The sequence below is a fragment of the Manis pentadactyla genome, chromosome 8 (genome assembly GCF_030020395.1).
Source record: "Manis pentadactyla isolate mManPen7 chromosome 8, mManPen7.hap1, whole genome shotgun sequence".
Lineage (NCBI taxonomy): Eukaryota > Metazoa > Chordata > Mammalia > Pholidota > Manidae > Manis > Manis pentadactyla.
This window is the reverse complement of record NC_080026.1, coordinates 124,664,943-124,692,186: the sequence shown is the minus strand read 5'-3', so window position 1 is coordinate 124,692,186 and position 27,244 is coordinate 124,664,943. Positions and strand designations below refer to the sequence as shown.

The following is a 27,244-nucleotide window of genomic DNA, read 5'->3' as shown; positions in this document are numbered from 1 at the left end:
TGGAAAACATTAACCTTTATAAATCATTTTTTAATGAAGTAGGATTGAAGAGAAAGTATTATATTTTGCATTCCACTGTAGTTCATGTCATTTGATATTAAGGGAAGCCTAATCACATTTCCAAGTAAGAACTTTAAACCTTTATGCCATAGTGAGAAGTGTATAAAATTAGAGTCACACATTTCATTATTTCATAGGACAAATTGAGGTAAGTCTAGATAAACAAAATGATCTTGTTAAAATACTTCCATTGTGAAAAAAGTAAATTATGTCTTACCCTTAGAGAAAAACCATATACCAAATGCTGGTTCTTTAGGAAGACAAACCATTTTCACTAAAGCTTAACTCTTCATGAAAAGGTACATGGAGTCCTTAATTCATAGATTAGAAATTGCTTTTAGAATCACTGAAGTTCATGCCAAATATTCATTCTCCCATAAGCAAATGAGTCAGCTACTCCAGTTCCTTTACTAGGACAGTCGATCAAAAACCAGTTAAAGGGCAGATACCTTTATCAGAGTACGCCTGTTCTAATGCATGAAGATCAGGCAATAGGTGAATACAGTTTATGCAGCAGTAGGTAAAGAAATCAAGGACGACCACTTTTCCACACAGATCCTTGTAGACAGAAATAGGCTCTTCTGTGTTCAGCCATTCTAATCCTGAAATTTATACAAAATAAATAATGATTAAAGGAAAAGACCAAGATAATTTATCTAAAACTTACAATTAAAATGTGAACTATTCTTATTTCTAAGAAGGGGATGGGGGCAGGGTGAGTGAGAGTGGGCGGAAGAGGACGGGAAAGCTGTTGCTATGACGCAGTCTGTAAATACAGTGACAAAACGCTACTAAATTCTTTCAGAAATATTGTAATAGTCTGTGTGTGAAAGGGAGTAAGATCACATTTAGGTAAAATCAAGAAGAAGTATCAAACATTAAGAGGACCTAAGTACATAAACAGGTACAAATGGGCTGTTGAGAATGACGGTCAACCTTAAGAAGAGCAAGACATGACTAAATATCAAAAAGGGGTAAAGTGTTAAAATATAAGGATAAACATACAAAACACCTAAGCCAATTTCATAAGAGCTGAAATGCTTTGAATCTCAACGACACCTTAGGTATGAAATATTTCAAATGGAAAGTTAAGCAAAATACACTTACTATTAATAGATTTCATGGAAGCAACATTAATACTGATGAAGCACATGTTCCCTTCCCTCCAAAGAAAAGAAAAATAGAATCTCATTTCTCTGTATTTTTGTAAATCAGGATTTATTAATTACTTGGCCATGATTTACAATTTTAACTATGCACTATTAAGAAAGATTCTGTTAAACTTTTTAACTAACCTTAAAAGTACACATCTCTATGTAACCAATTTAAGAAAGAAAGATAACAAGCTTTTTACTTATAAGTAAATAAATGCAGCTACTAAAACTATTCATTATACCTTGCAGCAGGTATTTGGAAATATTTTATAGAAACTGAAAGCTGAAGTTGGATGTAACAAGTGATTAATAACAGCTCAGGACTAATAACAGTAACTGCAGTTACTCAATTAAAACTCTAAAAAAAAAAGCAACCTGTAAATCAAACTAGTACTTCTGCCAGTACAACCTAGAGAGTTTTTAGGGTACAATAAGCTCTTAAGTACCCATTTTAATAGTGTTAATTGTATGCCAGATCAAATGATCGTATAAAACTTCAAACTCATGCACATTTCATATCCTAACTGCAAAATTTATAAGTCTTTTAAGTTTATTTTCTATAAATAGTTAAGAGCAACTTAGATTGGGGGATAGGGAAAGTATTTCTACAGGTCAGTTATTGTGGTAGGTGCTTACCAGGTTTAATATTAATAAAATTTTTAATAATAATTACAAGGAATATAATTTTAAAAAGCTGCTAACATTTACTGAACTCTCCTATAAACTAAGAACTTCAGATGTATCATACCTCCAATCCACATAACAAATCTGGAAGGTAAATACTGGTTACCTTTTATAAGTGAGAAAAGCAAGGTTTGGAGAAGTTAACTTGCTGAAAATCATGCAACTAACAAAACAGACTAAAGGGGGTTTAATCCCAGGTCTGTCTGCATCCAGGCATGACACCACACTGTTTCCCACAGACATGTGTTCCCTTTTACGAAATGACTTAAGTACACCGTTTTTGACAGGTTTATGACTTCTTGATTATAGTTTACTGATAAGGAAACCAAGAAAAAAATTCTTACGTAGTAGTCTGTCCTCAATAATCAAATCCAGCAGAAAATTTAACTGTATAAATATAAAGCCAATATATTTTGTTCTATCTTTTACAAGTCAGAGGTCAAATTTCACGGTAATAAAATTCACTCACTATAAATACAAACACGACTAGAAAATAAAAACAATGGTCCAAATCCTGGCTGGTGGCCTACTCGTTTCTAACACTGTACTATATATAACTTACTTCTTACAAAGCTTTTAAAATGTATACAATATGCAGATAATCTTTTAAAGTTTCTTTGATGGGATAATCTCTCATGTACCCAACCAATTCTTTTTTAAGAATTCCACAATATTTCAAATCCAGTATAGGATTAATAATAGAAAAAATAAACACCATGAAGCAGGAGCAAAAAGCCTGGAAAGACACACAAAGCTCTGTTGTCAGGGGCAAGGTTCCGATACACCTCCCCTGAGATACTGAACCCACATCCAACCAATTAACTATACGTGTGGTGTCAGTGTCATGCCAGGAGACATGCCAACACCGCCAGGCAAAACAATTCCAGGCCCAACCAAATAAGGTAAAGTAGGGTTTCATTTATCATAGCAAGACGTGTTTCACAAAAAGCACTGCTGGAAATATCGGTTCCCTCGTGTTCCAAACACTCACAGAGCCGGGATTCAAACCCTGGAGGTCGGTCATAAATGATTCACATTTTTAGAATTACAAATTTCACCACTTTGAACGTAGAAGAGTGGCACGGCTAAGAAACCTGTGGTCTATATAACGTAACTCTGGCAGTTATTAATTGTGAGGCCCTAAGCAAGTTACTTTAACCTCCTCAGTTCCTCAATAATAAAATAAGGACTAATAAAAGCACTTCAGTGGGTTGAAGAGAGGATTAAAGAAAGCAACATCCCTGAACTGTTTGCAACTGTGTGTGGCACAAAAGAAGCGATCAGGACATGTTAACTAGATAGATGCATAAGGATGACGATGCTCGGCAACTAGACTGAAAGGACAGGGTAGCCTGGACACTTCAATCGCTGTCAAAAGGGGCCACTAAACATTCATGGAAGGTCTACCTAGTTAACACACGGCCCGGGCTGGGGCTTAGGATACAAAGACCAGCACGCAGGTCCCCGCCCCCCAGAAACCCATCATCTGCCGCCGCTCCGGGACACCTGGGAATTGCAAAACACGAGAACCGCTGCTCAGGCGGGGCGAGGCGCCCAGTCGGGGCGTGGGAGCACAACCCCGCCTGGACCCCCGCTTCCGGGGAGCGCGCCGGCCCCCAGAGACGGGCGGTTCCGGGAGAGGTCCCCACCCGAACAGACCCTCACCTTCGGGAAACTCGGGCACTGACAAGTCCTGCTCCCAGCCGTCCACCTTCTGCAGATACTGGTAGACCAGGCTGTCCTTCTCCTCCTGGGTGACAGCGTCGAGCAGGGCGTACTCCAGCGAGGTCTGAGCCGGCAACAGGCCCGAGAGGCTGCAGCTCCGGACTCCGGGGGCCGCCATGTTCTCCGGACAGTCCAGAGGCGGCTGCCCAGTCCGCAGGACGGGCTCGTTCGCAGAGAGAGGAAGCGCTTTACTGTCCTTTTGTTTCAAAACGGCACATTCACCTCGCTCGCCACCAGCCCCACTCCACGCTAACCAGACTTTCTTCTTTTGTTAGTCATGCACTCAAAAGCTAAGGTGCCAATCGTTGCTGCTCCCAAGAATGTAATTAAACTACCGGCCCAAACCACCCCGCCCCTTCTAAGCGCCCGCGCCCAGCTGCGCCTGGACATTCAGAGTGCCTGATTCAACATGGAAAAGGCTGCTGTGCCAGCGTTCTAGAAGCTCCAAGAGGGCCATTCCCCCACCCTTCACTTTGGAAATCAGCGGATTTTAGAATAAAAATAAAATAAATCCGTGAGACTTAAAAGGGCACAAACTTTTTTCATTCTTTTTAAAGTCCCGCTCTTAGAACCGGGTTCAGCTGATTCGACACAGCACAGGCGAGAGGAAGCTGTTCCCGCCAAGACGTGAAAGGTAAAGGGGTAGGGATCTCTTTAAGGATTTCATTACCAGAAAGCTTTTTAAGATTAGGAGTGACTGGCTAATGCTTTGGCTAATACACACATATAATGTTATGTTGCCCCACAGTGCTGAATGTGCGGCAGCGAATAGATTGTCAGCTGAGCGGGGAGAGTGGGGCGCCGAGGAGGGCGGACGCAGCTGGAGCTGCTGCCCCGAGGGAGCGCGGTCGGGGGGGGGGGGGGGCGTGCGGCGTGCGGGTGGCAGGTGGGCTGCGGCGAGGGTCCTTGACAGCAGGGCCTCAGTCTTCGGAAGAGGAGGGCTTTGATTGCTTTTATGTTGTAGGCCGTGCTGGGAACAAACTCGCTGTCTACCCAGGAGGGGATAAAAAACCAACTCGCTGCCCTTGCGGCCTCCTACGTCCAAAAAGGATGTAGAGCCAGTGGGAAGCATCAGGCAGGTGAACCTGGCAAAGAGATGGCTGGTCACCTGTAGGGCAGACCACCTCCGCGGTCTGGTTCTAGGGGAGTGCGTGGCCTCAGTGCGAGCACAACTAAACATATTTGAATTTTGTTTATTCATTGTGCAGTGTTGGCTCATTGCTGCTGGAGGAAGACACTGGATGGCCCCAGCAAACTGAAGTTGCTGAATATCCACGAGCCAAGGATAAGGGCAATAACGTTTTTTTTGAGAATCACACACCTCTTTGATTATGGTGTGACCAGTGTTATTAGCAAGTTGAGGTAGACGTTTAGTGTTGGAATACCTGTTGAGCCCGTTGCCCAGGGGCTGTGGTTGCATTTGTGGATTTTCTGGACAGTTGTCCAGCGGAAAGTGAACTGACAGCAGCTTTCTAACAGTTTTACAAAGCTCGTTCTAAGATTAAGCTATTGAATTTGTACTTCACATTAGTGCTTAATATTCAAAGTATTACTGATTCTTATTTTTATGAATCAAGTCCTGGAAAAGGCCGAAGTACCTGAATGAAATAGTAGCCACAGTGGAAAAACTTCTCAGATGCTAGCGTGTGGTTAGGTCCTCTTAATTTTATTGCTGTATACATAAAACAGCAAATGTTCTCAGGTATAATGTTTGTAGTTTGTCAATTTATTCATTACCAGAGCTTTAGATTTCTATTAAGTTAGTGGGGGTTTTGTTACTTTTTTTTGCTCAGTAAAGTAATTCTATTAAAAAATTTTGAATCAAGAAATGCACTCTCACTTCACTTAAGATTAGTGCTTCTTTAATGATAAAAATCATTTTGCCATGATAGAAGACACTTTTTTCGAAGAAGAAATCTGGGAATACAAATCGAAAAGAAAACCGAAACCAGTACATTCAAATAATTTCTCTGAGAATATTTCAAAATCTGTTGAAAAAGCAACAGATAGAAAATATCAGTCAAGACGAAACAGAAATAAAAAAAGAACTGTAGAAGCTAAAGAGAAGGCGAAGGACCCTGAAGTGTGTATTGGAGAAACATACAGTCAAACTTCTGTAGCTTCTGGTCAGGATTCTGGTTGCAGGGATGGTATTCAGCAGTCCCAAGACAAGGAGACCACTCCAGCAAAGTGCTGTAAGGCTCAGAAAAGCAAGCAAGTGTCTCCAAAAATACGTCCAGTTTATGATGGATACTGTCCAATCTGCCAGATGCCTTTTTCCATATTGCTAGGTCAGACACCTCGATGGCATGTTTTTGAGTGTTTGGATTCTCCACCAGTCTCTGAAACAGGTAAGATTCCAAAAAAGATAATGGTCTTTAAGTAGTCTGAAAGACCTGCACTCAGCCAGCCATATCAGTCCAGTGAAACAAGCAAGGCAAACAATAAACCAAAAGAGAGAGGAGGCACTATAACTGACTTACCCTATAAGGAACCAAGTTAATGCATTTTTACCCTTCTTGACAAGGATGAAAAAAATCAGTCAATGATATAATTGTAAAGAATGTTGCAAACTTGAAAACAGTGTAAGTGGATTTTATTATTTCATAAATGTCCCTAACACCTCAATTTTCATAAATGTTAATTGAGCACATACTATGCTAGTTTGACTTAACACTCTCATAATGACTGCATTAGGTAGGTTGTAGTGACATTTTACAGATGGAGGTTCTTAAATAACTTGCCAATTTTATCTTTTATGAAACTTTTATAGAATTATGAATATTGGTTGGTCTAAATATGGGTATGTTGATTCATCATGCTAATATATAGAAAGAACAACTGGTAAGTAGTCTTAGATTATTAACGATTCTAATTAAAATTGTGCAAAGTGATAAATGAAGTAATGTTATGTTTTTATTACCTTTAAGATATTTAATAAATGTCATGTTTAACATAGAAAAGTCTACGTGGAGTATATGAAGAATGGGTTGTTATGATTTGTGTATTTTAAAGTTATCATATATGCCATGAATTTTTAAACCTCAGATTTAAAATTCAGTAAAATTTTTACAAAGTCAGTATGAATTTTATGTTAACTGATTCAGAAGGCATTTTATTATTAACCTCATTATCATTTTAAAGTACTGCATGAAGATGCAAAATAACATTTAAAAAATTTCACATTAACCTAATAAAATCATAGTAAGTGTAAGTCTAATCAAATGCTAGTAATTTGCTTTTAAGTGGCTTGAAAATCAGAACTGGAAGTTCGAGTCCCATGGTGAGCACCTCGGTGAAATGTCTTGTAGATGAATACACCTCTAAGAGAGATTTCTTTTGGTTTTTCACTAACTAAACTCCTTGAATAGAATCTCAGACTTTCCTTGAATTGAATTCTAATATGTAACAAATACTTTTATGAGGTGGTTTTAAGTTTTTAGCAATGAAGTCTTATAACTTAATATAACATCTTTTTTGGGGGGAGGGGATAATTTTTTGATAAACATGAAAATTAACATACAAGATAGTTTGCATAATGTTTCTCAATCATAATGATATGGAAAATAGTCTTCAGACTATTAAAGCCATATTATTATTACCAGCTTATCAATTGAATTTCAAATATTAGAATCTAAAATATTCAGGGTAGGAACAGCTGTAACTAATAAGATTGTTATTACTGCTATTGTAAACAATGTGAATATTAAATAACAGAGCCTAAGTTGATACTAAAATTATCATAAATCTGTATTGCATGATAAGATAAAAACTGGGGTAGAACTTTTCTTCTGTGAGAGACAGACATACCAGGCTTCTTTACTCTTTATTGCTTGAATACTAGTGAACCAGTGAAACCAAAGGTGTCAATTTGTAGCATCTGCTTAAGAAATAACTAGGGCAAGCATGGCATGCATTTTGAAGGAGCTCATATCTGTGAGAGTTACTGTGGGGAAGTTGGGGTTCCTATGGCCAGGATCCTCACTGAACTTAAACCACTTGATGATGTAACTGGCCTGTTGCAAGGCTATTGCTTCCACACCTGTAGGCAATAAGCTATTTGCACTTTATAGAGAGTTTGGCCCAGTGCTCTGGGCAGAGACAGATGCTAGTGCTGGACCTACCACCAGGAGAACAAGACAGGTAATAAACCCTTTCACCCCAAAAAACGTTCTACTGTAATTTCTTTGGTCATATTGAATCCATAGAGAACTTGCCCAGGGCTGAAACCCATTGGCAAAACAGTTACTTAGAAAAAAGTGTTAGTCTTAAATTTTTTTGGACAAAATATTACTTGAAAAGAAATTTAAAAGAGTATTTGCTTTAAAAATAATAACCAGCAACTTGCAAAACCACACTGAATTATTGTTACTTTATGCTAATCTCTTGATTGTACAAAGATAGCTATTGTCCTAAGGCTTCAAAGTAGCACTAACGATTTTCTACTGACATGTTAATGGATGGTGCTAAAGCTTAGTCTGTGCTTTGATCCTGTAATACTTTTTTCTTTATTAACATTTCAGAGTGTCCTGATGGTCTTCTATGTACCTCAACAATGCCTTCTCATTACAAGAGATACACTCATCTCCAGCTAGCTCAGAGCAGGGCTAGTAATAGTCCTTCCAACATTCCATCACATGGGGCAGGTGGTAGTTTCACTGAGAATAATTCAGGCTTTTTTTGTAGTCTTGAGGAAGGATGGTCTCAGGATCAGAAACAAATGGAAGACTTCAAAAATGTTTCAGCTGTTCCCTTTGTGGTGACGCACTGTCTCAGAAAATCTCAGTCTCCAGCTGAAGCCCCCAGAAAGATTTCCTCTTCAACAAATATCCAAACATTCCAACAAGCCCCACAGTTTACAGAATTTGTTAGTAACGACAAACTGGTAGGAGTTGGTGTGCCTCTTGCCGAAGAATCAGATCGCCAAAACAACTCAGAACACCTACGTTTGGCATTGCCCGAAAATGACTTTAGCAACTGTGAAATCTCCTATTCTCCACTTCAAAGTGATGAAGAATCTTCTGATATTGATGAAAAGCTGAAGGACTCACAGCAGGAACTCTTTTTTACAGGAAGCTCTGAAGATGGCAGCCTAGAAGAAGATGATAATAGCTCTGCTTTGTTTAGCAAACTCCATGGTCCCTTACTGAAGGACCAGGAGGAGCATTGCCCCGAAGTGAACAGCTTCCCAACTCAGGGCACATACAATGAAGAATTGTACAAGTGCAACACTCTAAATGATTCATCTCAATTTGTTTTCCAAAATAAGAATATTACTTCATGTGATGATCCAGCATATACTGATGATGATTTTATGTTGTTTCCACCTGCATTAGCAGAAGGGCTTACTTCTAGTTACCAAGTCACTAGTTACCAAACAAAGCCTGATGAGCCAAAATTTCACTCATCTCAATTAAATACACAGAAACGGGTAATTGAAGAATCAGCTGTTCACAATCAAATTTCTCTTTCTTTACTTAAGCGTCAAATGCCAAAACGTTTGGAAAGCCGGGAGGGAAGCTATCTTACTTTCCGTCTAACCCAGAGTAAAAGCAGGGAATTATCAAGTAAGAATTACAATGCCAAGAACAGTACTAGCTCAGCATGTTCCTGCAGAAAGTCATTAGAGGGTATGTTAGACAGTGAAGTTACAGTTTTAAATACAGAGAAATTTTCTAGTGCATATGCTGCTGCTAAGTCTCTGAAAATATTGCCATCTGATCCTAAGTGTAATGCAACACACACTTCTGCCAAAGCAATGAAGCAAATGGATATAGGTGTGTATTTTGGACTACCACCGAAAAGAAAAGAAGAGAAATTGCTGGGGGAAGGTGCATTAAAAGGGATGAGCTTAAATCCAGTCCCAAGTCCTAATGAAAAGAGGTCCCGGCAGTGCAAGAGGAAGGCAGAAAAATCTTTAAGTGATTTAGAACTTGATGAAAAAATTTTAGATGAGCATCAGTCCTCTGTGGAACTTTCTAGGGAGAGATCACAGCATCAAAGAAAGAGACGTAAAAAGTCAGATTCACAGGAAGGAGCACATCAGAAGAGGTTGCATCACCTCAGTAACAAAATAGAATCTGAAACAGTCAATATAAGTCAAGACAAAGTCTTCATAAAATCAGTTTATGGAAGGCTGCTGAGAAGGAACGTGAAAATTTCAGAGTCATCTAATACAGGAGCATTGAGAAAAAAGACATGTCCATTCTATAAGAAAATACCTGGTAAGTTGAAATATCAATGCTTAATTTATCTGCAAAGGATCAACTTTTTAAAATTTGATGTTCATTGCCCATGTTGTGTGTGTGTGTATGAAACAATTTGTGTTTCCTTTGTTTTTTACGATACTTAATTGATCTATAACAGATTTTTTTTGCCTATTTAATCTTTTTTGATCCATTTAATTCAGCAAAGTTTTACTAGATGTATTTTATTTTCAAGTTACTGTGCTAGTTAGGTGGATATTACAGATTTGACAGATTAGGTAAGCTCAGCTTAATACAGCAGGAGGAAGGCTCTCTGTAAGTATAATGAAAGATGATCTCTAAGCACTGAAGAGAAATTCAAAGTACTAAATAGCTTTAAAGAAGGAAAATGTAACAGGTCGTACTGCTACTAAATGCCAAACATTTAAAAACCATGTCATAACAGTTTCTCACCCTTTCCATATTCTTTTAATTTCTCTTGCCTTCATAGATGAGCTAGTAGAAAAAGGTATAGTGAAGTGTATTTTATTATTGAAAAAACCAGTAACTATCCTGAAAAGAATATAAAATAAAACTGCCAAATATACTTGGTTTCAGGAAAATTTTTGAAAGTGCTTTTATTGATACTCTAAAACTGTGGTTTGTTCACAATACTTATGTAGAGATTAGCATTTATGTACATCATAGCACCCGTTCTGTTTTTAATAATTATTTTGATTAATTTTCTGAATTTTAAGTGAGCCTAAGACTAATATGCCCTGTGTTGATAAGCCTTAATAGAATTATGAGGGTGGCTTGTTTACTTGCATATAACAGCCCTCACACTTGGTTATTTCTTTCACAAACATATTTCAGAATAGTTCAACCCTGTTTTTTTCATTATTGGTCCTCTAGGGAGCCCTTTTGAGGCATTTTTTCCTCATTTCCCTCCTACCCGCCCTCCACTGAAATTCAAATACTATAACACTGTTTATCTGTTATTGTACTGTAACCTTTTGGAGGGCTGCAAACTGTTATAATATGTAAGGTTATTTGGGTCTTCAACCACTTTTGTCCCCTTGGAAGTGTTGGGGAGGAAAGGACTCAGCTTGGGGTCCCAGGGAAGTCAGATACAGTGAGACGAGACACCAAAGTCAGGAAAGCAAAGTAAGTTTTAATACGTTCTGCATAGAGTAGCAGAGCGGGCCTGCCTAAGTATAGGACAGGCGTGCTTGCATGCTCATTCTGAGGCTTCTTTTATGTGGTTTTTGGCAAGGCAGAGAGGTCCTTGATTGAGTTGTCAGTTCTCTAGGCTTGTTCTGATTGGTGAAATGGGGACAGGGGCTCTGCTGTGCCTGTGCCTCTGATATTTCTTATCTGGGAGGACCCTGGACATTTCCTGAGTCACCCCTGGACCCTGTGACTTCATCTGATTAACTCTGAGTCATTTCTGGCTTTCTGGTTCCACCTGATCAACTCCCTGAGTCATCTTCAGGGGGCCCTTTCTCCTTTCCATCCTTCTCATTTCTGTCTTTCTGCCTAACATTGCCCCAATAAACTATTGCCCCCATTGAGAATTTATGTTTTAGAGGAAAGCATTCTCCTTTTGCTGGTCTGCAGAAGTAAAGGATTTTAGGTGACTAGTAAGTATCGTGAAAATATTCACTGAAACAAAGAAGTAATTGGTCTGTAGCTTAGTATTTTGGTTTTTTTTGTATGGTTATTCATAAAGAAAACCTATACTGGAATATTTAGTAGAAACTTAACAATATTTTCATCTCTAGTATCATCTCTTGCTAAATTTATGTGGTGTTACTTTTTATAAACTTAAGTTGGAAATGAGATGTAAAGGTGTTAGAGGGTTCACTACTTATACTAAAACTGGGTATCTTTTACTTTATAATAAACTAGTGCTGAGGCAGCTCTGTTGGTATTTTTATTGCAGGAACTGGCTTCACAGTTGATGCTTTTCAGTATGGATTGGTTGAAGGTTGCACAGCCTATTTTCTCACACATTTTCATTCTGATCATTATGCTGGACTGTCTAAAAACTTCACATTTCCAGTTTATTGTAGTGAGGTAAGTTCGTGTTCTATATTCTGAATTTGTAGACTACAACAAATTTCTAAGCAATTTGGTTTAAAAAGAATAATTAAAATTGTAAGGTCTATCATTCTACTAGAGAAGATGTGAGAAAACATTCCACATTGAGGTGCTAAAATTGAATTATTGCCAACAATTACAATAGATGTTTTAAAAATATGCTTTATTATATGGAAACTATTTTACAATGGACTAAACACTGAAGTTTCATTCAGTAAACATTTATTGAATGCCTAAAAGATATTCAAGACAAAATACCTAGCTTCAGGGGGCTTGGAGCCTTCAGCATACACATTCACAAATAATACCATGAAAAAAGATTGGTATTGTAGTGGAAAAGTGAACACAACGCCTAGAATTAGGGAGAAGGGAGTTCTTTACTCTGTCCCGGGCTAAGGCTAAAGAAAGTTTCATGGTGAAAAAGATACTTTGATCTAATTATTGAAAGGTGAACATTTTAAATGCCTACTACTAAGGGCTTTGCCTAGAATTTTATTTAACCTCACAGCATTCTTGAATTATCCTCTTTTTATGAATGAAACAACTGGGGCTTGGAGAGGTTAAGTGGAATGCGCCAAGTAACAGCTAGTAATGGCAGAGCCAGAATTTGAATGCACATCTGTCTGATTTCAGAAGAAGGCAGAGAAAAAAGGAGAGAGCATTCCAGGTAGAGAACAGAGTTTTGCATAAAGGCACAGACCCTTAAGAAATACCCCTTCCAGGCACTTCAGATAATTCAGAACAGCTAAACACAAAATGAGGAATACCAGGAGATAAACCCACAGAAATGGGCAGGGAGCAGGTCAAGAAGGGTTTTGTATGTTATGTCAGGGATTTCACAGATCTTTCACAGGGATTGTCAGATCTTTCACAGATGAGGGCGAGTCAGTGAGTATTTAAGCAGAATTATGACGCAGTCATTTGAGAAGTTCTTCCAGGCATTCTGGAGTCTTCATGAATATATAAGTGGGACAACAGGGAGATTATTAAGATTCTTGAGTTCTACACTAAATGTAAAATCAAAGACTATTTAGTGTTGTACTGTATCAGCAATAAGCATGCTCTGTTTTGCAGATAACTGGCAATTTGTTGAAGAGCAAACTTCATGTGCAAGAACAATATATCTACCCACTGCCAATGGACACTGATTGTATAGTGAATGGTATAAAAGTTGTTTTGCTTGATGCCAATCAGTAAGTATTAAACTTAATGATAGCCTGTTTTTTAAGTACTCAAAACACATTGGCATGGTTACTTAACAACTTTTTAATTGGAACAAATATGCTTGATATTTCTAAAAACTTGAATAAAAATTTTGTTTCTACTTTTGAAAAAAATTGTACCCAATTACAGAATCAGATTAAATGTAAAGAAATTCTCTAAATATTATGTAACCTATTTTTTTAAGCAGTTTAAATTACTATGCTTGACATGTAAGACTCCACCTTATTTTTTTTAAATGTTTTGACATTTTGTTGCTTTTACTTAAGAGATAACCTTTTGTCATTTTCTCTAATATCATGTTAATTAACTTACATATATACAAATTTATATATATATTTATATATTATTTAAAATTTTAAACATTTAAATATTATATATTAAATATAATATGTATTTAAAAATAAATAAATATATAAATCACTTTAAAAATTCCATTCAGATACTAGAGAGTTTTTTTCTCTTTTAAGAAATTCTTCAGGTTTTTGATACTAAAGACTTGGAAGATTTTTTTCTTGGAAATGGTTTCCCTTTTTCTTTCTCCTTTTTTCTTTTTTTAATGTAATATACTATTGAATATTCATGTTGCCAAAATGCACCTGTCAACTATCCTTGTTAGTCTGGGGAGAGGAAATCCTGGGGCAAAATACCTCTAAAACTAAATCAGTCAAATGGAGAAATAAAGTTCAAAATCCATTTATTACTTACAAACTGCAGTCCAGGTCCTTCTCTCTTTCCTGCTCCAGCAGAAGCAAAACGGCCCTCCCCTCCCCTCCCCTCCAGGTACAGATGAGTCGTCTATTGCCCAGGTCATTACCCACCGATATGGAGATGAACTTCTCTCCACCCCTGAGGAATGATGCAAATGCACTAAAGCCATACTTCTCTCCACCCTTGAGCACCTGTTGATATGCAGATGTACTAAAGCCAGGAGGGATATTCTAGAAATATTACAATTTTACCCACAATGCTTTTTTCTAGTTATCATAGAATGTTAGCCTTATGTACCTTAGATCAGAGATGCTTAGAGAATTAAAATTAAGACTAAATCTATGTCTCCTAAAATCCATACCAATGCTATTTCTTCAGGTCACCTTTTAATTTTGTCTGCTAACTTTGCTGCTATTTCTTTTTAAATAACCAATTATGACAACTCAGTTTCTGATTTTAAATAAACTTTTATTGAGGTAGAATTTGCATATGTAAAATGGACCCATTTTAAATGTTTGTTAAATTTTCACAGAAATACACACCTATGTAATTCCTGCCATAAAAATATTGAAACTTTTCCCACCTCAAAAGATTTCCTTGATCTGTTTACAAACCATTGATCTGTTGTAATCATTATGGATCAGATTTGTCTTTCCTAGGGATTTGGCTACATCAAATCACATAGTATCTACTCTTTTGTGTCTGGCTTCAGTCACTCATAGTGTTTTGGAGATTTATCCATGTTGATGTGTGTATCAGTAGCGTGTTCCTGTTTATTGCCCTACAGTATCTATTGTGGAGATACACTACAGTTTCTTTATCCATTCATCTCTTGATGGAAAATTGATTTTTGATTATTGACCTTGTATCCTGTGACCTTGCTAAACTTGCTCATTAGATGTGGTAGGCTTTTTGTAGATTCTTGAAAATTTTCTACATATAAGATCATGTAATCTGCAAGTAAAGACAGTTTTGTTTTACTTCTTGCATTCCGTTCAGAGTGCTTTTCTTTGTCATTTACTCTACTGCCTCAGACCTTCAGTATGGTGTTGAATACGAGTGGTGAGCGCAGAGCACAGACATACTGCCTTATTCCTGATCTTAAGGGGAAAGCTGTCAGTCTTTCTCCATTAAGCATGACGTTAGTGGTAGGGTTTTCATAGATGCCTTTTATCAGGTTGAGGAAGACCCTCTCTTTTCCTACTCTGCTGAGAGTTTGTTATCATGAATGGGTGTTGAATTTTGTCAAATACTTCTTTAGTATCTATTGAGATGATCATATAATTTTTCTCCTTAATAATGTTAACATGGTAAATGACAATGATAGATTTTTTGAATGTCAAACCAGCCTTGCATCACTAGGTGAACCCCACTTGGTCTTCATGTATAATGCTTTTAAAAATATATTGACTGGATTTGATATGCTAATATTTTGTTAAGGAATTTCGTGTCTGCTTTCATAATGGATACAGGTCTATAGTTTTTTTTATAATACATTTTTCCAGTTTTGATATCAGGGTAATGCTGGCCTCATGAAGTATTCCCTCCTTCTCTATTTTCTGAAAGATATGTAGTAGTGGTACTATTTCTTCCCTATGTGTTTGATGGAATTCTGCAGTGAAGTCACTGGGATCTGAAGTTTTAGTGTGGGGAGGTAAGTTTTAAAGTACAAATACAATTCAAAATGAGAATCCTATGTGTTTTGGCAGTAGTTTCTAAACCCCTTTCTGTCAGGATCTCCCAGACCACCTTGAGGCTCAGTGCTTTGCTACAGGGACTCATAGGACAAAGGACAGCTATTAAACTTGTGGTTGTAGCTTATCACAGTGAAGGGGTACAGATTAAAATTAGCAAAGGAAAAAAGGCAAATAGGGGTGAAGTTAGGAGAAACCAAGTGGAAGTGTCCAGGTATTCTCTTCAAATGGAGTTGGATGGATGCATTTAATTCTCCCAGCAACAATGTGTAACAGCATATGCAGAGTATAACCAACCAGGGAAGCTCCCCTGAGCGTTGGTGTCCAGGATATTTATTCAGGGTCAGTCAGGTACACGTGCAGCACTCATGTATGTGACTGACCTTGGTACTCAGCCTCCAGTAATGTGGAGCAAAAATAGATACTCACCATAGATCACATTATTAGCATAAACTATCCATCACACTAGTAACATATGGCCGGAAACATTTGTCAGGCATACAAAACACTCTTATGAGCAGCCTATTCCAAAGACTCAGAACTCATCTCCCAGGGAGGCCGCCAAGGACTAGTTCTTAAGATAGGCCTTTCTTGGGGATGTGTGGAGTCTGAGCAGCCTTGGCCTGCTGAAGTAATCGTTCCTTGCACACCAATTATTTTTTTATCATGTATATTTCCTTAAGTTAAAATGCTACATTTCCTCTATAGTTCAATGCTGTGTCATTGTGGTAAGCTAATAAAGTGTATTAACTTGTCGATACTGAAATAAGTTTTCTTCCTTCAGATGCTTTGCCTGTGTTTAGAATCATCCTTTGAAATGTTTGTGTTCAGCTGTCCAGGTGCTGTCATGATCCTTTTTTATCTTCCTAACGGTAATGTCATATTACATACCGGAGACTTCAGAGCAGATCCCACCATGGAACGTTCTCTTCTAGCAGGCCAGAAAGTCCACACGCTTTACTTAGACACAACGTAAGAAAGGTTTTGTTCGTCTGCTTCCTCTTCCCATGGACAGCATTTGCCCCGTATATTATGAATAATTTGAGCATTTGCTTATGTAACCAAAATGATGGTTTGTTGTCAGTTCTTATTTTCAGGCTATCAGAGGGATACTATTTGAAGAAATATATACTTGCTGAAGAACAAATTTGGGATAACATGTTTTAATTGCAGCTCAATACTTGTTTATAATTTCCTTTTGAAAATACAGTTTATGTGAGAATCCTATTACTGAAACAAAGAAAGAAAATTTGGGGGCAAACTTTTCTAGGAAAACACCCATATAAGCTATCATTTCAAAGTATCCATGTAACTCTCAAATGTAATGTAAAGAAAAAGCAGAGGCCAAAATGCAATTCTGCTTCTGAATATTCAGAATAACTTTGTTCTTTTCTCCAAAAGGTAATTTATAAGTGACAACTTTGAATTCCTAAACATAATGGTATAAGCTATTATCCTTTTATATTAGAATACCTCATCAATTTGTTAGAAATTAATTATGTTAACTATTTCAGCATATTTCAAGAAGTGAGTTTGGATGGTGTGTTTCACTAAAAGATGGACTTTCCACATCCAGTTTCTAAAACTACAGCTAATTTTTCCATTCTTTTATATGTAGTATAAATACTAGATGAATTAAGAAAATAATTAAGTAAAAAACACTTCTTTGGTTACTTAGTTTTGTTCTACATACAATTATTTTCTCTCTTCTTATGGCTGACCAGCAAAATAGTTTTGAAAATTGGGAAAAATATGAAAAAGTGCTTATTTTTCATTTCAAATATACATAGCTAGGAGTTTTGCGGTTAATGTTTCCTTGGGTGTTCGTTGTAGACCCAACTATTGAGGTAGACCCAACTGAATCTGTTATATCCTGTAATGCTATATATATTTCTGTATCTCCTAAGAAGAGAAGATGACAACCATGTAAATATTAACTGTTTTATTTAACACTACTTCATTAAATTCATGTTTGCTTTCATTGGTTTAATTTTTTAAAAACTAAATTCGAATTCTTTAGTCCAAAGATAACCCCTATTGATAATATTTTCTTTGATAGTGATTTTATTTTATAACTTATAGCTTCAGTAGCTAGCTGGCTAGAAATATTCTTGAAATAAAAAAGGCAACTTATTGATTTGAGGGTGATAAAAGAAATATCATGAAAAAGGTATATTGCAAATGTATAATTCCATCATAAATTATATAACTGGTAACAAATACTTTAACCACAAGCAGTAAGATAACGGCAGTGGTGTTAATATATTATACTTATGTTGTATGTAATTTTGCTAAAGCTTATTTTCTAAAATAGCATCCAACTTGATGCTATGGCTTTCTTGTTGTTCTTTTACGAAGTACCATATTTCTATATAACAGATATTGCAGCCCAGAATACTCCTTTCCGTCTCAGCAAGAGGTTATCCAGTTTGCCATCAACACTGCCTTTGAGGCTGTAACTCTAAACCCACATGCTCTTGTTGTCTGTGGCACTTACTCTATTGGAAAAGAGAAAGTCTTCCTAGGTGAGTGGTAGCTATATCTAATTTACATTAATATATTATGAAGATCAGATTCTTTTTGCATAAAGCCCTTTCAGTCTCTATTCTTGTATTTGATATTTATTTCCTCAAATGGTTCAGTATTACCTTTGAAGTTGAAAGAAAATTTGAGGGAATTTGATTCATTTAAATTTTGAAAAGCTTAGCTTAATGGAAACACTTGATAAGCATGTTTATGATAGCCTTTGTATCTACAAAATATTTATAGAGCAAATGTCCATGGTACATTGATATTTTAATAAACTAAATAATGACTAAGGCATAGTTGTATTGATGCCTTCTTTGAGGATAACCATCAGTAAATTATGTTGGAAAACAGTTTTAGTTTTTATTCCTAAATGATTCCTGGATGTGTAATTGCAGTTTGTCTAGATAGAATTATACTGTTTTGTTAAGTTCTTTCCATTTCTTCCTATGGCCGCATAATGTTAAACATTAAGATATGAAGTGATAAAGCCAAGGTTTTAACTCCTCCAAATTTGGTTCCTTCCCTTCCTCCACTCCTTTCTAAACATCTTCTGCAGTTTTTAAAGACTAGGTCTTTAAAAATAAGTTCTTTGGGTTTCTCACAATTTATTCCATGTAGTTAACCAATGAAATTAGTCATCCTTTTGATATTTTATGGCAAAAGCATAAATGTTTGGACTTTATTTTTTGTAAGTTCTTACTTTAAATTTTGATTAACTTGTAATTTGGTTATTTTTCCCATAAGCTGTGATTTTACTATTTTTAATCTTTTCCTTTGCCTATAGCCATTGCTGATGTTTTAGGTTCAAAAGTGGGCATGTCCCAAGAAAAATATAAAACATTACAGTGCCTCAAAATACCAGAAATTAATTCCCTCATCACCACAGACATGGGCAATTCACTGGTTCACCTTCTCCCAATGATGCAGATTAATTTTAAGGTAAGCATTCAAGAGATATGCCTTTTTAGTATGAATTGGAAAAGATAATCCAGTGATTGTAAACTGAAATCCAATCTTACCTGCATTTAACTAGAGCAATTCAGTTATAGTGGGGTCACCTATAGTAAACTTTTCCCTAGAAAGGTGGAATGTAAGTGTATTTAGGTTTTTTGTGTGTGTGCACCTGTTCGGAGTAATTCATATGTCCACCAGGGGTCTAGGACCTAGAGAACCAGTTATAAAGGAAGAAATAAAAATATAAAAGTATGCAGCTATCCAGTCATTCACACCTTCTATTAAGGTTGTTTCCTAGTTCTTCCAGGTAAGTGGGGAAATGAGTAGAGAATTTTAAGGACTTCTTACTTTTATTTTCAGGTCTATTCTGTATTAATACTAAGCTACTACAACATTGATTATGTTTGAAATTTACTTGTTGTGAGGATTTAATGAAATAGTGGAAGTGCATCCTAAGAGGAAGTGCTAGTGTTAGTTCTGAGGTAGAAATTAAAATACATGTGAAGAGGAAGTGCTAGTGTTAGTTCTGAGGTAGAAATTAAAATACATGTGGTATGACTTCCTGTGGTTTTGTTAGGGGTTGAGTTGGTCCTCTTCGGTTCTTGCCCCCACCACAACAAAGGATCAAAAGGCAGGGAAACAGTAGCGAAGCAGAGTGAGTTTTATTTGAATGCACTCCAAAGGAGTAGTAGGCCAGAGTGAAGGTAGACAAAGGCCTGGAACTTGTAGGGGAGGATCTATTTATCCTGACCTCGCTGGGAGGTACTTCTTTGATTGGCAGGGTGAGGTCATTTGATTAATAGCTCTAGTTATACACCCATTCCTCGTGATGCACATGTCTCTTCCCAGGATGCACACAGAAAAGCCCATGGGGACGAGGGCAAAACCACAATTTATGTTAATGAAATTGTGATGGTTGTAGTTCCATTCAGTTGCATTGCTTTGGGACCTAGTTGGGACCAGTTTGGACTGGTCCCAATGGGCAAGAAGTTATCTCCCTGAAAAGCCTGTGTTGTCTTCACATGGGGCCCCTACCTGGGCAGTTGGGGCAGTTTTTTCCCCTTCAACCTTACCTTCCCCTTCCCTAACTACATATTAACCAATGAAATTAGTCTTCCTTTCTACCTAACATTCCTAACAGTTTGGAGGCTTATTTGTCAGATTTTTTAATATACTAAGATTCATTCCATTTTGTAACATCTGACAACCAGAAGTGGAAAACATCAAACCTGTGTATTAAAAGCAATTCAGAGCATTAATATATTTTTACTTTTGCCATAGTGTTCATGAAATAACTTCTATGGAGCTCTTTGAAATAGCTTAGGGTATTTTTTACTGTTATCTATCTTATAAATAATAACACTGGTATTGTATAAAGAAAATGAGTTTTTTAGGTCTATCCCTTGAGTAAGAAAATTCTGTTATAACTACTCCTTTGTCCATGAGATTAAGGTAAAATTATTACAGCCTTATTTTCAGGAGTATGTAATTCATAAAATTTCAGAGATAATAAAGTTAAAGTTGTATCCATTGGTGTTTAAGCCAGCTTTGTAAACATATTTTAAATTTGAGAAGCATCCATTTTGTGTGGAGGCTGACGAGATGTTGATTCATCATAAAGTGAACACTAATGTCCTGAGGAAGGTATAGTATATTTTTATTTTTGTTTTACAGTTTTATTTCCTATTAAGTTCATTCCATTTGAACAAATTATCTATTTAGGAGAATGGGGGTGGAGGAGTCAAAGTATTGTGGAAAATTAAGGGACTAGCCCTTTTCAAGAAATTGTTTAATTGAAAGTGCTATCTGCTACAGAGAACTAAATTAAGGAAAGAATGGCAATTTGGCAGCTAGAACATCATCAGTGACCTGCACAAGAACTGTTTCAGTGAAGTGATGTTGGAGGAAGCCAGAGGGCAGAAGGCTAAGGAATGAATGAGAAGATATAAATGGTCAAATGAATAAGACATACATACAAATGGCCAATAAACATATGAAAAGAGGATCAGTTGTTAGCAACAGGGAGCTGTAATTCAAAACCACAGTGAGATACCACTTCACACTCACTAGGATAACTGTAGTAGAAAAGAGGGACAATGTTTGTTGGTGAGGATATGGAGAAGCTGGAATCCTCATTCATTGCTTGTGAGATTCTTCAATGGTACAGCTGCTTTGGAAAAATAGTTTGATAATTTCTTAAAAAGTTAAATATGCCCTGGTTTAGGTTCTCTGGTCTCTCTCTCAACAGTGGTGGAAAAAAGAAAAAAAAAAAAAGTTAAATATGAGCTGACTCTCTGGCCAGCAATCCCAGTCCTAGGTATATGACCAAGAGAAGTGAAAAGATATGTCCACACAAAACCTTGTACACAAATGTTCAAAGCAGCATTATTCATAATAGCAGAAAATTGGAAACAACTCAAATGCCCATCAAATGATGAATTGATAAAATGTGACATATCCACAAAATAAGAATATTATTCAGCTGTAGAAAGGAATGAATTACTAGTACATGCTACAGTGTGAATGAGCCTTGAGAACATTATGCCAAGTGAAAGAAGCCAGACACAAAGGACTGCATATTGTGTGACTCCATTTATATGAAATGTCCAGAGTAGGTAAGTCTATAGAGACAGTAGATTAGTGGTTGCCCAGGCTTGAGGAAGAGGGGGTGGGGAGTGACTGCCAATGGGTACAGCGTTTCTCTGTGGGGTGATGAAAATGTTCTAGAATTAGATGTTAGTGATGATCACACTTTATGAAAATATTAACACCACTGAACTATATGCTTCATACACATAAAAAAAGGCATAGCTTTCTGCCTTGAAGATAAAGAATATCTCAAATTGTTAGGTCTATATTTTTTCTGTATTTGTCCTCTGTTGGTATTGCCTTTGGTAGCCCTTCCCCTTCCTCCAGTTAAGTGACAAAGATATTGATGACATTTTTGATGATTTCTTATCTTCAAAACACAGATGGATTAGAAGCTGATTGTTACCATGAGGCTATTATTTTAGTTAGTACTTAAAGCCTATTTTTACCAAACAAAAATTGTTCCATTGCATCAGAGTTAATGACTTTTTGTGCAAATGTAAATCTGATAAAATTTTCAGGGTTTCTAAGGCAGGCTTGAAAGCCTTAGAAACATTATAAATAATACAGTTCATGCTATCAGGTTCAACATCCCAAGTTCATATATGTGATATATAGTTGACGACCACCTCTGATTTAAACTCGATTGACTGAATCTCGTAAAACATGACAGTAATGTTTTGGATGATATTTGCATGCTGAAAAAGTTCTAGTGGTGAGGACTTTATGTTGACTAAAGCATTTTTAATAAAATTGCTCATGATAATAGTTCTCCAGTTGTGGCTAATGAACAACTAGTGACTGTTGGCAGTCTTTTCTGTACGTTTGGCTTGTATGATAAAATCATATGTTTTTGTGGCAACTCTAATTTGTCTAATGAAAAGCAAATCACTTCTTATTTAATCCTCCTGAGTGTTTTTGTATCATTGTCTTTCAAAAATTGAACTTGGAAGGAAAAAGAAAGGGGGCATTACAATTAGCATGTATAATGTTCTGGGGGCACGGGGAGGGCTGTGCAACACAGAGAAGACAAGTAGTGATTCTACAGCATCTTGCTACGCTGATGGGCAGTGACTGTAATGGGGTTTGTGGGGGGGACTTGGTGAAGAGGGGAGCCTAGTAAGCATAATGTTCTTCATGTAATTGTAGATTAATGATAACAAAATTTAAAAAATTGAACTTGGTCATTGATTTTCTAAGAACTTTATCAAATGTCATCACTTACGATGACTTTGGAAAGTTCCATTCTGCAAGATTCGTTAAGGGACCATGTTGCTTCCAATTTTGGCAGCGTGAGAGTTCTGAAAGTTTTCTAGCTCATGTTTAGAGAGTGATAAGGAATAAATACCTGAGAAGAGCGCTCTGGGCTTTTTAAAAATGTATGTCTGTGTTGAGTATAATGCCACTCTTACAAAAAATTATTTCCATCTTTGTATATTTATATATACATGTTTGGATTGATGTTTACCAGTGTTAATATTTGTATCTCTAATAGAGATATAATTAGATACTAGTATCTCTAATAACCTAATAGCAGAATTTGGAGAGGCTTTTTTGGTTGATATTTGAATTGTAATACTTAGTAACTTATGTCTAAAGTTTCTCATCTTACTTTTTTTTCAGACTGTACTTAAGCTGGTTTAACATTAAAGAAGTAAAGGGGAAAATATATATTTTTTCCCAGTGATTTTATTATTTTGGAAGCAGGGCTCTAGGTTGTGCAAGTTAATGCTCACCAAGTGAAAATTCCCTGTGCCTCTGCCAGTGTAACATCTTTAATCTGTCCATTTCATTCTGCATAACTGTCTTCACTGACCATTAAATAAATAATTTATTTTTACTTAATAGGCTTTACAGAGTCATTTGAAGAAGTGTGGTGGAAAATACAATCAGATTTTGGCTTTTCGACCCACAGGATGGACACATTCCAATAAGTTAACTTGTATAACAGATGTTATTCCCCAGACCAAAGGAAACATTTCAATATATGGTATAATTATTAATTTTTTTCACTTATAATGTTTGTAGTTGCATTTTTAAAAAGCCATAAAATTAAGATCCAGGGAGACTGGGCACCAAAGAATCTAACAATTCAAGAGTTTCAAATCACTCTACTTACTCTAAACCTGCATCTTTAGCCATTGTAAACAGATACAAAGGAGCATGTCTGTAGTAAACAGACATTGACCAGTACAGGTGATTTCCTTTGTGTGATCAGTGACATGTAGGGGAAATGGTAGACTACTTGAAAGGAGGGGTTGGTGGCACAGGTGAGTACTGGGAATTTAGATGACCCTGCAATCTGAAAGCAGAAGGGTGATGGATCAGATGCGATGGGAACAGCAAAGAGTTACAGACTTCAGTTTTTCATCTTAGAGGAGGCTTACCATTGTCCTTGGAAATTGGCTTATTACAGTAATGGCTGATGGAAACATTTTGATATGTTACTAGACAAGTGACTGACTGTCAACCTCTAAAGACCCTCTTTTACTCAAAACAGGACCCTATCTCCCCTTCTCTATGATACTTGATCTTCAGTAAAGAAGATAAAGGGATATTTAGAATTTAGTTTTTTTCTCTTTTGCTTATTTTTTTTTCTTTGTGCTTATTTTTCATGTGTACAAAGCTTGGGGATGGGAATCTGTTTATTTGCTTGGAAATCAAGAGTCTCCTGTTTGTTATTCTTCAAATTTTACTCACATTTCTTAAAGAGAAGAATGGAAAAGGAAGCCTAATTATATATAAAAATCTATAGATATGCATGTCATTAAGTATATAATTAAAAAGTAATAGAATTTCCTTGTTCAAAGTTTGCATCATTTTAATGTTTTAATCTTTATTACCCATAAAAGATATTAACAGATTTTCTTGGAAATAAAGCAAGTAGTGTTTGACAAAAATCCCCTGGATTGTTCTCCTTTCCTCTTTTATTTTGGGCTGTGCATTTTTTTTTATTAATTTGATTTTTAATAGGCAATATCTTTTATTTTGTATTGCAGGAATTCCTTACAGTGAACACAGCAGCTACCTAGAAATGAAACGTTTTGTTCAGTGGCTGAAGCCCCAGAAAATCATACCTACTGTGAATGTTGGCACCTTGAGATCTAGGAACACAATGGAGAAATATTTTAAAGAGTGGAAATTGGAAGCTGGATATTGATGTTACCTTAGAGGACTCAGAGATGCAAATTGTTAGTAGTTAAATATTTAGTGATATGAAATACACTTTATGTGAAAAACTTCATGAATGTCACTCATATAGCTTATTTCCTCATTTACATTTGAGTAACATGTGCATAGTGCTGAGTGCTTCTCAGCATCATCAGTGATAATTGAGACTGGTCTCCCTAGTATCCTTGGTTCTTGCTTCTCCCCATTGGGGTGGTTATATTCTTGCATAAAGCCTCAGAAGAGGAAACAAAGGCAGGTTCAGGGACCAAAAGGATTCATAATAATGGAGGAATTAGATTGCAAGCATTATATATAAGTAAGTATAAGCATCTTTAAAGTGATCTAATATGGGCCATATTTTTATAAGATAAAACTTTTATGTGTACTTAAATAAAAAATCTTAAATTTGCTGTAGTCTTTTGGTTTCTAGGATTTGTAACAGTGATGTTCATGCAGTTTTATAAAATTGCAATGAAAATAATGTAACATTTGGCTCTGAAGAAGATTTAAAGAGCCTAGATAATCAGTCACCCAGTAAAGGATGTAGAAAAGTTCACTTGAATGATGTTTAGCTGAATATTTACTCAAGACATCAGATAACTAAAAGTTTAGATTGCACTTTTTTTTAAGTGAGGTTATATAATATATTTATGAATCTTGATCTCTCCAACACATTAAATAGCTAATCCAAAATGAAAAATTTGGGCCAATTCATGTTAAAAATGTTTCAAATAAGAAGTGGCTATAGCATAATGAACATATGCATGTGTGTATGTATGCATATTCTTTCATTACCTCTAGCAAAGAAATGAAGTGGGAGATTTCTAAATTTCTTATTAAACGTTTTCTTGGGACATTATTTTCAGTGATGATTTCATGAACTTTATTTTCATATGTTTGGAATTCACTTTATTATGGAGATAAAGGTTGTAGGGGTCACATTTAGGGAAGGAAAAACTTTAAAGAGCACAGTAGTATTAAAGCTAGTTTAACTACGTTCTCAGTTGACTTCAGTTATACATTTAAGATATTTTAATTTGGGCTTGAGATTTTAAGCTTTATAAGTTGTTACGAGTTATGATTACAAAAACTATATAGTCCACAATTATAGGTATTTTTAATATAGGAAAGATAAGTCATTTAGAGTAACATTTATTATTTGAGTAATAGTTTTTTCCTAGAATTGTCATTTTTCCTTGGTAAAAAGATTGTTCATAATTAATCTAGGCATGTTATTTAAGAGCAGCATCAGCCTTTTTAATTATCTGATGCAAAAACATCTTTCTACACAAACAGCACCATTTATGGCTGCTTGGAGTGATTGTTTTGGTTTTATTGATGCAGAATATACAAAACCTCACTTAGGGACCATCCCAAATAGTTTCATAATTAAGTCACAATCAGCCAAAGTTTTCTAGTCTCTGTTGAGAGATGCAATTTTAAAGTGAAATGAAAGAAGAAATCTACCGTCAAACCAAAATAAATGGGTGACATCTCTTGTACATCCTAAACATGTAGAGAAGTAGAATTAAACCAACATAGGGGAAAATGTTTTACTGTATATGTATTTGAAACTTTTCAGAAAGTTTCTTTACAATCTGACATTGAACGTTTAGTTACCAGATGCAGTGACACTTGATAGGGTGATTTCAAGTTCTCATGACCTATTATAATAGGCAAATCTTCTCTGCTTGATGTCAATGGCTTTTAAATCTAAGTTATTTATTTTATCACTTACACTATATTCATTAATGTCCCTACACATGAATCTATTTTTTTGAACAACTGATTTAAATTAATTCTTTGTTCAGTTATATTCCTACGAACCATATGCATTCAGAATACCTTACTTGGTCCTGAATAACCATCAATAACTAGACTAAGGAACTGAGAAGAGGATCACCTTCAAGTACTAATCCCCAAAATGAAATGTCTTGAAAGAATATTGATACTGGCCTGTAACTTTTCTGGTTGTTTCATTCAATTCATTTGGTACTGATCTAGAAAAATTCCAGTAAAGTTATTTGAAGGCAGCAAAATCATAAATTCATTATTATTATTATTTTTTAAATAATTATTTTTTATTGAAGGGTAGTTGACGCACAGTATTACATTACATTAGTTTCAAGTGTACAACACAGTGATAAAACATTTATATACATAATTCTAGGTTCCAGCTATCACCCTACCAAGCTGTTACAATATCTTGACTTTATTCCTTATGCTATACATTACATCCCGGTTACTTATTTATTTTACCATTGGAAGTCTGTCCTTTTTTTTTTGTTTTTTTTTGTTTTTTTTGTTTTTTTTGTTTTTGTGAGGGCATCTCTCATATTTATTGATCAAATGGTTGTTAACGACAATAAAATTCTGTATAGGGGAGTCAATGCTCAATGCACAATCATTAATCCACCCCAAGCCTAATTTTCGTCAGTCTCCAATCTTCTGAGGCATAACAAAC

The 27,244-nt window shown here is 36.0% G+C and overlaps 2 protein-coding genes across 4 annotated transcripts in view; one reads left to right on the top strand and one right to left on the bottom strand.

Annotated features, from left to right (window-relative positions):
* Positions 1 to 3,950, bottom strand: part of NHLRC2 (NHL repeat containing 2) — a 57,016-nt gene extending 53,066 nt beyond the window's left edge. The window contains exons 1-2 of one of the 2 annotated variants that reach the window (XM_036899102.2): positions 3,564 to 3,950; positions 510 to 662 (exon numbers count right to left, since the gene is read on the bottom strand). In XM_036899102.2, the coding sequence (XP_036754997.2) occupies positions 510 to 662; positions 3,564 to 3,741 (331 nt within the window). In that variant the 5' untranslated portion in view covers positions 3,742 to 3,950. The remainder of the gene's footprint in view (positions 1 to 509; positions 663 to 3,563) is intronic. The other variant, XM_036899103.2, reaches the window with a different exon arrangement.
* Positions 3,951 to 4,138: 188 nt separating this feature from the next.
* Positions 4,139 to 25,190, top strand: DCLRE1A (DNA cross-link repair 1A). Of its 2 annotated transcripts, XM_036899101.2 has the most exons (10): positions 4,139 to 4,257; positions 4,832 to 5,974; positions 8,147 to 9,847; positions 11,754 to 11,887; positions 12,986 to 13,104; positions 16,369 to 16,509; positions 17,917 to 18,062; positions 18,851 to 19,005; positions 23,458 to 23,599; positions 24,609 to 25,190. In XM_036899101.2, exons 2-10 carry the CDS (start codon positions 5,509 to 5,511, stop codon positions 24,767 to 24,769), a joined length of 3,165 nt encoding a protein of 1,054 aa, XP_036754996.2. In that variant the 5' UTR covers positions 4,139 to 4,257; positions 4,832 to 5,508; the 3' UTR covers positions 24,770 to 25,190. The 2 variants fall into 2 exon arrangements, with proteins under 2 accessions (XP_036754996.2, XP_057362340.1); XM_057506357.1 differs by lacking the exon at positions 4,139 to 4,257 and having other exon boundaries at positions 4,512 to 5,974.
* Positions 25,191 to 27,244: the final 2,054 nt, after the last annotated feature.

Bases quoted from the DNA above. Each gene is read 5' to 3' on its own strand.
- DCLRE1A (XM_036899101.2), top strand. From the start codon at position 5,509: ATGATAGAAGACACTTTTTTCGAAGAAGAAATCTGGGAATACAAATCG. The intron at 18,063-18,850 runs GTGAGTGGTAGC...CTTTGCCTATAG, and splicing joins AAAAGAGAAAGTCTTCCTAG to CCATTGCTGATGTTTTAGGT. The intron at 23,600-24,608 runs GTATAATTATTA...TTTGTATTGCAG, and splicing joins AGGAAACATTTCAATATATG to GAATTCCTTACAGTGAACAC.